The sequence below is a fragment of the Melitaea cinxia genome, chromosome 19, assembly GCF_905220565.1.
Source record: "Melitaea cinxia chromosome 19, ilMelCinx1.1, whole genome shotgun sequence".
Classification (NCBI taxonomy): domain Eukaryota; kingdom Metazoa; phylum Arthropoda; class Insecta; order Lepidoptera; family Nymphalidae; genus Melitaea; species Melitaea cinxia.
In genome coordinates this window covers 12,237,007-12,247,579 of record NC_059412.1, presented here as the reverse complement: position 1 = coordinate 12,247,579, position 10,573 = coordinate 12,237,007, and the positions used below count along the sequence as shown (strand labels likewise).

The 10,573-nt window shown below is 36.5% G+C and overlaps 1 protein-coding gene across 1 annotated transcript in view; it reads right to left on the bottom strand.

Annotated features, from left to right (window-relative positions):
* Positions 1-552: 552 nt before the first annotated feature.
* LOC123662584 (probable ATP-dependent RNA helicase Dbp45A) overlaps positions 553-10,573 on the bottom strand; it is a 29,516-nt gene continuing 19,495 nt past the window's right edge. Inside the window, exons 8-9 of the mRNA XM_045597408.1 lie at positions 2,135-2,288; positions 553-891 (exon numbers count right to left, since the gene is read on the bottom strand). Of these exons, the coding sequence (XP_045453364.1) occupies positions 582-891; positions 2,135-2,288 (464 nt within the window). The 3' untranslated portion in view covers positions 553-581. The remainder of the gene's footprint in view (positions 892-2,134; positions 2,289-10,573) is intronic.

Genomic DNA, 10,573 nt, shown 5'->3' with positions numbered 1-10,573 from the left:
ATTGTCCAAAGTAAAATGTTAATGCTTTTGATAAGGCTTAAGATTAAGAGCCGTCAAATTATCTAAGCTCAAAATTTGACCGTTTATCGGCATAATTTCATTACAAAAAAAAAAAAATAACCCTAACCTATCTAACTACCAAATAAGACTGTTTACTCGACATAACTTGGTTACAAAAAAAAAAAATAACCCTAACCTCTCTAACTTCCAAATTAGACCGTTCATCAACATAATTTCGCTACAAAAAAAAAATAACCCTAACCTATCTAACTTCAAAATGCGGTTCTTAATCTAAAGCCTAGCCGTGTTTTTCCCAATCCGTTGCCACCATATTATCTAATTTAATAAAGTGAATTTGAATGATCAGCTTACTGGCACTGATCTTTAATTTCGCTTTTACTTGTATGATGAAACCGTCGTAAAGCCGAATTGAGTGGGTTTAGCCCCCTTCTATCTATATATCTATTCAGCAGTGAGATATTTACAAGTAAATTATAAGGTATTAACTTCAAATACGTAAAAGGTTTAATAAGCAGAAAAAAAAAACATTTCAAACATAACAATTTTATTTTCAACATTAATTAAATTTTCTTTTTCTTCTTATTTGATTTGTCTTTCACCTGGTTTTGCTTCGTTTTCATGTTTTCCGATTTTCTTTTGATTTTACTAACTTTACCTATGACGTCTTTGAACCTATCGTCTTTTTTCATAAGGGACTTATTCACTTTTTTGATACTATCCTTAATGGTCGCGTCGATGTCAGCGTGCGGTTCGAGACGGTCAGTAACTTTACCAGTTTCCGCAATTTTTAGTTGTTCTTGAATTGCTTTAATTTTCGCCAATTTCACTTTCTTAGCTGCCTTAGCTCGTTTCCTACGCATTTCTTCCAATCTGAAGGAAAAAAATGTATTATAGTTAACATTAGAGTTAAGGTATTCAGTATTTTCGTTCCTAATTATCAAAATATGCCAATACGCGATACATCACTCGGAAGAATCAGTACGGTAGAAACATTAATTCATGAAAATTTAAATCATTTAGAGACTTCAAAAACCATTTTTCGGCATAAAAATAAGTTTGTCTACAATTTGTGGGGATTTATTTTGATGTCTAAAAATCTAAGACAATGACATTCTATTTAGCAACATTTTGATGCCCAACACTTATGGTAAGAAAAAAAGTCCTGGATCCCATACTCCAAATCCGATTTATGTTTCGTGAATAAAACAAATCGTTAGATCGTAGGACCAAGTCTTGAAAGAATACATTTTTATATCATATATTAACCACTGGGGCGGCATACAAGCGAACGTCCATCTGATGGCAAGCGGTTATCGTAGTTTATGGCCGCCTGCACCAGAAACATCGAAAGCACATTGCCGACCCTACCCTTGAATCTCCCCAGAACTCTAGCCCCCTACTACACTGCTTTAGAGAAATTTTATTCAGCTGTGATGTACGATTCAGGTACTTCCACAGTTGGACTGCACCAGATTTTGAGAAGGATATATCCTGCTGTACCCTACCTTAATGAAGCTAACAAAGCACGAGGTGGGAAACACACTGAGATGAGACTGCGTAGATATAGTACTATAGAGTGTTTACACCTCAAAATGTTTATTAATAACTGTTATGTATCTAATAAGTAAATAATAATGGAGAAATAATGAACTAACATTTTATTATAATTTGTAAGCAACAGGAATTGACACAATAAGAAAGAATCAACCGACATATCTTAATATATATAAATCTCGTGTCACAATGTGTGTCCTCAATGGACTCCTAAACCACTTAACCGATTATAATAAAATTCGCACACCATGTGCAGTTCGATCCAACTTAAAAGATAGGCTATATTTTATTTTGATATATTATGTTATTATTATATTTCAGAAAAAAATAAGGTGATACGAAGTTCGCCAGGTCAGCTAGTATATAATAATTATTTGACATAAAAGGAAGTAGTAATTTCCGCTTCCTTCTCGGAAAGTCGTACCGAGCATTGTTGTCTACTAAACAATAACAGTTGTTTGTTTTCCACCTCGTGCGGAGGCCTATCAACCCAGGCCCAGCAGTGGGGTATCAGAGAAGCGCCTAGGAGCTGAGAGTGAAGCTAAGTGGGCACACCGACCCCTGCTCCATGCGCGCGGGGTCGAGGCCGGCCAGGAGCCAGCGCTTGTGGCGGTAGTTGCGCGCGCGCCGCTCGAACTGCTCGTCGTCCAACTGCGCTTCCTGCTCGCGCCGCGCCACGCTCACCGTCGTGAAAACACGCACCGCCTCGTCCTCTGCACACACACGAAACAAAAAAATTAAATATTCTTTGACGGTTCGCAGGAAAGTGGACATAAGGTGCCAATCAAACCACTAATTGCAAATTCATGCGACGTTTCGATCCTTTATTGGACCATCATCAGGCATCTAAAATACATACAATGTTGTTGTTTGTTAGATCTCAAATAAATTTAAATGGGACCAATTGGCACACACCACCTTTCGATTAAAAAAAATTGTCGCAATCGGTCCACACGGTCAAAAGTTCTGATGTAACATACACAAAAAAAAAAATACAGTCGAATTGAGAACCTCCTCCTTTTTTGGAAGTCGGTTAAAAAACGCGTGCGTCTTGGAACGCCCGACAGAAGTGATAACTTAAAATAATCTATTAAATTGAACTGTTTAAAATTGAAATTGTTTAACTTGAGAAAAGACGGCTATCGCTAAGGGTTAGAGTGAGAAAGGAGAAGCCTGCCTACCGCTGCCTGCCTGCCGTATGTGCGATAGAAAGGGAAGCCAGACAATGGTTATCACTTAAATAAATTAAATAATTTAAATTCCTTCTTAATTAATAAATAAATTCCTATTATTCTGACACACAATTACCTAACTAGTTCAAACTTCAAATAACAACTTGGGAACTTTAATCTATAATATAAAAATGAGTCTCTGAATGTGTTGCTAAGCCCAAAACTCGAGAACGGTTGGACCGATTTCGCTAATTCTTTTTTTAAAATATTCCTTGAAGTACGAGGATGGTTCTTACGGAGAGAAAAATTCTAAAAAAAAAATTTAAATTTTCTGAAAAAGTCTAAAAATAACACTTTTCTATGCTCCCATACAAAAGGTTTGTGATAATACTTAAAAGTCAATTTGAACTTTAATACCATACGATAAAGTTCGTGTTAGGCGATACGAAGTTCGCCGGGTCAGCTAGTTTGAAATACATTTCTTTGTACCATCTTAATTGTAAAAGTGTAAATTCCTATTTATTTGTAACCAATAAAATACTTTTTTTTTTCGCCATTTCATTTCGCCATTAATCACACCCCACCAATTAATTAACCAACCCATTAATACGTGATACTTTTAATAACTTTTTTTACCCCTCCTACCCCCTTGGTGATATTGATGAGGTTTTAAACTACCCCAGAAATCTGGTGTATTTTTTTCCGCCAGTTAAATCATAATTTTTAGAATATTGTCATTAAATACAAATATAATTTGATTAAATTTTGAAAAATTAAGCATTGTGATACAAATTTTTAGACAGGCATCAAGGTTATTGGTTCTTTTTTTAATTTAGAAATCGCGCGTTAAGAGAAAAATAAATACACGTGATATTTCAATGTAACCCCACCCTGCTTGTGATATTTGGTGATGTTTTTTCGACCCCCCTACCCTCCGATCCTCACGTGATTAATTAACAAAGGTAATTAACCTTACACACATTTAACGAACGAAAAAAAATTATGTAACAAAAAAAAACCACTTCATTTAATAATTTCAAAATAGCTACAATTTAACATTGGGTACTGTTATATACGTGTTATGTATGTAATAACCCTTACACTGGTGCCTCGTAAGCACTTTGAATTGAAGCTTATTAATCTCGAGTCTTCAGGGCTCAGTCTCCAGTCAACATCGGGTCAGACCACTTGCCTTTTCTATTTCCACTGTTTCAAAATAATAAAGTGACCCTTTTTCTAAATCAAGTTCATATTTCCTTTTATTCCTTTTTTAAAAAGGCTCAAATAGAAAGTCGTATAACATTGGTGGCAGCGTAAAGGGATCAGAAAATATAGGATCCCCGGTACGTCTCAAAGTATCTATATAGTGAAGTGAATATTGTGAACTTTCTCTCTGTATATCAAGAACTAAACCCTGTGTCGTGAACTTAAAGTCATAAAGAACCCTGTGTCGTGAATTCTATATCGCAAATCAACCTTGTTACGTGAGCTCTATATAACAAAACCAACTTTTGTGTAAGCTCACCATAAGAACTCTGTATCCTGCTAGAAGAAAATATACCTCTTGGTTCCTGCTAGAAGAAAATATACCTCCTGGTTCCTGCTACATCACTACCTGCTACTTCCGATCGAGACTATCATACATACCACATCTGAAGATGGTCTACAACATATTCGCCGTGATCCTGTAAGTCTTTGAACAATTTACTTCAGTGCATAAAGTGAACAATATATAAAATATATTAAAAGTGACGTGCTAAAATAAATAATTTTAATAATATTATAATTAACTCCCACATTGTAATCAGAGACCAGTGCAAGCTTGCTATCTCCGTATTAACGTCGAGACATTCTTATCTCTTTGTTTAGACTAACACGTATCCGATTTCATAAGTCATAATGCCTAAAGACGAACAAAGTTTAATGCAAGAAGTCGACATAAATATTTTAATTAAGTTTATAAATAGATTTGATGGTAACCGCGAAAAACTAAACTCATTTTTAAATAACTGCAGCAATGCAATTAAATTGTCATCACCGAACCAGCAGGACATTTTATTAAAATACATTATAAGTCAATTAGAAGGGCGTGCGGAAATAGCATGCTCTATTAAAGAGTTCGATAGTTGGCAACAGTTAGAGGACTTCTTAAAGGCGCAATTCGGCAATAAAAAGCACTATGCTGCACTGCTCTCCGATCTTCAAGGATGTCGTCAGCTAAATGGCGAAACAGTCAACCAGTTTGCTCTTAAAGTTGAAACCTGTCTATCTAAATTACTAACCGAAATAAACATATCAATACCAACACGAAGAAAAGGCGAACTGGCTGGCCGCGTCGCTGCAATGCAGGACCTAGCTTTACATACTTTTGTCATTGGCCTTAATCCGCGACTGTCTACGGTGGTCAGGTGTCGCGATCCCGATACACTAAACGACGCAATTAACTTTGCGGTATCCGAAGAGAAAATATATCTAGCTTCTTTAGGGAAGAACACGAATTTTCCCAGCAGTAACTCTAATCATCATCGTTTCCGTCAACCTCAATCTAAAACGCATGTTACACAAAGTAGGTCGTATAATAATAACAATATGACAACATTTCCACCCAGGGCTGTTAATCCAATAGTATGTCGATATTGCAAATCTCCGGGCCACTCAATTGAATCGTGCCGAAAACGTGAATATAATAATTCCAGATTCAAAAACAATAATCATCAACCCAACTTACCATCGGTTCCTTCGGCTCCTTTTCGAAACCAACCGATTCACGCGATCTCCTCACCCGAAGACTATGGCGTTGATGAAGGGGACGCATCTTTAAACGAATGAAGGGCTCTCGACGGTGTCTCCCGAGCCCGAAGTTCCGACCATTGCTTCTAAATCCAAACGACACCACTGCATCCGCTGTATCCGCTGTATCCACTGCATCCACTGTATCCACTGTATCCGCTGTATCCACTGTATCCAACCAATCTAACCGACAGGGTAACCAGCCCCAAACTGACAGATTGTGTTCCACTGTATCCGACCAATCTAACCGACAGGGTAACCAGCCCCAAACCGACAGATTGTGTCCCACTGTATCCTCTGTATCTATACACCATTCCAAGCCAAATCCTGTAAGAAATCCTATAAATACTAAATCACTTGCATCTACCATATCCAAAGATCATACTTCTCTCAAAACTCTTAATACGTCTTCTACGTCTACCCAGCCTAGAAATTCTATAGAATCTAACTGTAAGACAAATAACGATATAAAAATTCACAATATTTCATCAAATGTACTAAGAAAATCTCTACCTTATATCGAAGTCCAAACATCCATATCCACTAAACTATTAATGCTACTCGTCGACAGTGGCGCATCCATAAGCCTTATAAAAAAATCGTCGGTAGAAAATTCACCTGTAGTAGAGAAGGACATTGTCACTTTCACTGGAATAAATTCGATAAACAATCCTATGAAATCATTAGGTCGTATACCAATACAATTTAACTCACTGAGTCATGATTTCCATATTATTCCCGATTTAGATTTTCCTTACGATGGTATCGTGGGAAATGACCTTTTATCTAAAAATAAATCCAAAATCGATTACAAAAACGAAATACTTACAATAGGAACAGTTGAGATTAATCTAAAATTTACCGAACCGATTTATGTAATTATACCCCGTACTGAAACCATTATAGAATGTTCTGTGTCCAATCCAGAAATAAAAGAAGGACTTGTACTAGACCAAAACCCTGTTGAATCTATCCTTATCGCTAATTCCATTGTGAAAGTTAAACCTAATTCAAGAATCAATATTTCTGTTGTAAATATCTCTGAATCCCCCATTACTCTTAACTCAGATTTAAAATTAAAACTCACACCTATGGAAACACAAAACACTCACCAAATATTTCACACGTCCCATTCGGATAACACCGAAATCAACGCAACTAATCGAACTGACAAAGTACTAGATCTCCTAAGAATATCACACCTTAATAATGAAGAACGAGATTGTCTGTTCGATCTCTGTGCCAATTTCTCTGACATTTTTCACCTTCCTGATGATAAACTAACATGTACTAACGCTATAACACACGAAATTCCTACCACTTCCTCGATACCCATCAACACAAAATCATACCGATTTCCTGCTGTACACAAACCAGAAGTCGAATCCCAGATTAATAAAATGCTTAACGACGGAATCATCAAACCATCAACATCACCATGGTCGTCTCCAATTTGGATAGTTCCAAAAAAAATGGATGCCTCTGGTCAACGTAAATGGCGTGTAGTTATCGACTACCGTCGTTTAAATGATATTACAATTGGTGACTCTTACCCGATTCCCAATATTTCCGAAATTCTAGACCAGTTGGGTAAGTGCAAATATTTTAGTACCTTAGATCTATCATCCGGCTTTCATCAAATAAAACTAGCTGAAGCCGACGCTCCAAAAACTGCCTTCACCGTTCCTCAAGGACACTTCGAATTTACTCGAATGCCGTTCGGGCTTAAAAACGCCCCCTCTACTTTTCAAAGATTAATGAACACCGCTTTATCCGGACTGTCGGGTATTCAATGCTTTGTGTATCTAGACGACATAGTCATCTATTCTTTTGATCTTGAAACTCACACTAAAGCCCTCACTAACGTTTTCGATAGACTCCGTCACTTTAACCTTAAACTCCAGCCGGAAAAATGCGAATTTTTCCGGAAGGAAGTATCTTATCTAGGCCATATCATTACTGACGAGGGTGTAAAACCAAATCCCGAAAAGACCAAAGCAGTCCAAAATTTTCCCAGACCCAAATGCCGAAATGATATTCGATCTTTTATGGGATTAGTTTCGTATTATCGCCGTTTCATCCCAAACCTATCAAAAATTGCTAAACCGCTTACAAATTTACTACGAAAAGACATCGAATTTATCTGGCAAAATGAACAACAATTAGCTTTTGAAAAATTAAAAAATTGTCTTACCACCGCTCCCATTTTAGCTTATCCAGACTTCACTCAACCATTCAACCTTACATGCGATGCCTCAAATCACGCTATTTCAGCTATTTTATCACAGGGCCCAATAGGAAAAGACCGTCCCATTGCTTATGCATCGAGAACACTCAACAAAGCCGAATGCAATTATAGTGTCACTGAGAAAGAGTGCTTAGCAATCATCTGGGGCACTAAAACGTTTAGGCCATATTTGTACGGCAATAAATTTAACATCTTAACCGACCACAGGCCCTTAAAGTGGCTATTTAATTGCAAAGACCCCAGCTCTAAATTAGTCAGATGGCGGTTAAAACTGGAGGAATTTGACTACAACATCGAATATAAAAAAGGTAAAATTAACAGCAACGCCGACGCTTTATCCCGATTCCCAGTCCATCCTCTCATTGAAAAGTCTAATCCCGAAAATAAATCAAGCCAAAACGAAATTCCAACTCCTAACGATGCTGATCTAAGATCCTCAATGGATGTTAACCCCTCTCTCCCGTTCAGTCCCCTCACTTTAGAAGACTTAAATATTGAACTCCCTACTAACTCTGATGGAGAGAACAGCAACTTACCTCCCATAGACCTCCTTGACGATGACGATCTATTTTCTAATATTCACGACTTAGAAAATGAAAATAACTTACCCTCATTAAATTTACAACATCCTATGCCTTCTTCATCTAAACCAGCAATCCAAGAAAAGTCACCTAACCAATCACAATCTACAGACGAAGCGAATCCTAAATCCCCACTTATTCTCAACGATGACTATAACGCATTCCTAAAAGCATTTTCGAATAAAGACGAAACATTTAACACGATTATAAATGAACATAACGAAAGCCTTCTCAAAAGCAATTCCAAAGTTATTCTAGTCCCAACATCAATAGACTTTGACGACTCAAACCCTTATCTACAAGATATCCTTTCTACAGTGGAAGACTCCTCTGACATACTTAACTCCGAAAGAGAACTTCATTCGTTTAAGAAAATAGAAATTAAAGGAAAAATATTTTATCTTCTTTTTACTAAAGTCTACTATTTCGATGACTGCACGTATCCAGACATATTTAAAGCACTTAAGTCCACTAGAGATGATATTGTTTTGACCGGTGATATTAATGAAATAGCTATATCTGATTTTAAAAACTCATTTGAGCAACATTCTTTTGTAAAAATATACGGTATGTTAATGTACCTATTCAATCATACGAATATTACAGTAAATATACATCACAATACCATTATATATCCAGTTCCAACCGAGATCGCAAAAATCCTGAAAGAAAATCACGATATCCCAATCGCTGGGCATTTAGGCTCCAACAGAATGTACAACAGAATTAAAGAACGTTACTATTGGAAAAATATGCGTGCAGACATTGAGAATTATGTGAAAAGTTGTAAGCTATGTCAATCAAATAAAGCCTTACGGAAGATAAATCAAGCTCCAATGCAGATAACAACAACCTCTACACGTCCTTTTGAAAGAATAAGCCTTGACTTAGTTGGTCCTTTACCTGAGGCTGGGCTAACAAAACTTAAATTTATACTAACCCTCCAGGACGATTTGACAAAATTTTCTACAGCATACCCTATCACTAACGCCACGGCTGAAGAGACCTGCGAATGTTTAGTTCACTTCATTTCCCTATTTGGAATTCCAAAAACTATTCTGACCGATCAAGGAACTAATTTCACCGCCGAACTGTTTAAGCGCACTTGCGAATTCCTAAAAATTAAGCAAATATGGTCCTCACCTTATCACCCGCAGACCCAAGGTGCTCTAGAAAGGAGTCACTCGACCCTAAAAGAATATCTTAAATCTTACGTAAATGAAAACCAAACTAATTGGCATAAATATGTATATACCGCAATGTTGACATATAACAGCAGTGTCCACACAACTACTAAATTCACTCCTTACGAACTTCTCTTCGGTCATAAACCATTTATTCCAGATTCAATATTCGATTCTCGTCCCGACGTTACATACCCCGAATATACAAAAATGCTACACCATCGTTTAAAAGTATCTCGTGAAAAGGCGCTTCAGAACATTAACGCTTCCAAAGAAAGATCAAAAACTTATTATGATAAACACTCTCGCCCAATCCAATACAAAGTAGGCGATTACGTTTATTTAAAAAACCACGTGAGACTACGTAAAGCCCTTTCACCACTTTGGAAAGGTCCTTACAAAATTGTCAAAATCCACGGCAACAACACTCTTTCCCTCCTAATTAACCGACGTCATGTCAAACATCATTATGATGAAATAAAACCTGCACATGACGTAGATTAAATTAAAATTAGTAGTTAAATTGTAATTAGTTTATATTTTCTCCTTTTAATCCTTATTAGTCATAAATTTACAAAACATACAATATCATTTTCTGTTTTCGCTATTTTTCAGAATCTCTACAACTTGTAACAATATCGCCTTTGCAGAAGCTCAAAATAAGTATATAACAAACATCGACAGAAGCCCAGGTATTTTATTTGATCCTGTGGGCACATTAAGAATCATTAATGACCAATTCCACATTGTTATTCCTTCAGAAATAATCCCAATTCAACACCATCTTGACAATATTCATGAAGTGTTTAACACAATTAGATTTTACTGCAGGGAAAATGACGAAATAAGTATACTACGATGTCATAATATGTTACAACCCTTAGAAGCTCTTTACAACGACATTCAACGCGATTTTATGTCAATTTCTCATATAATTTCTAATAGTATAACAAAAAGATCCGCATGGTTTTCCGGTATAGGAGTAGTCTTTAAACACATATTTGGCACATTAAATGAAGATGA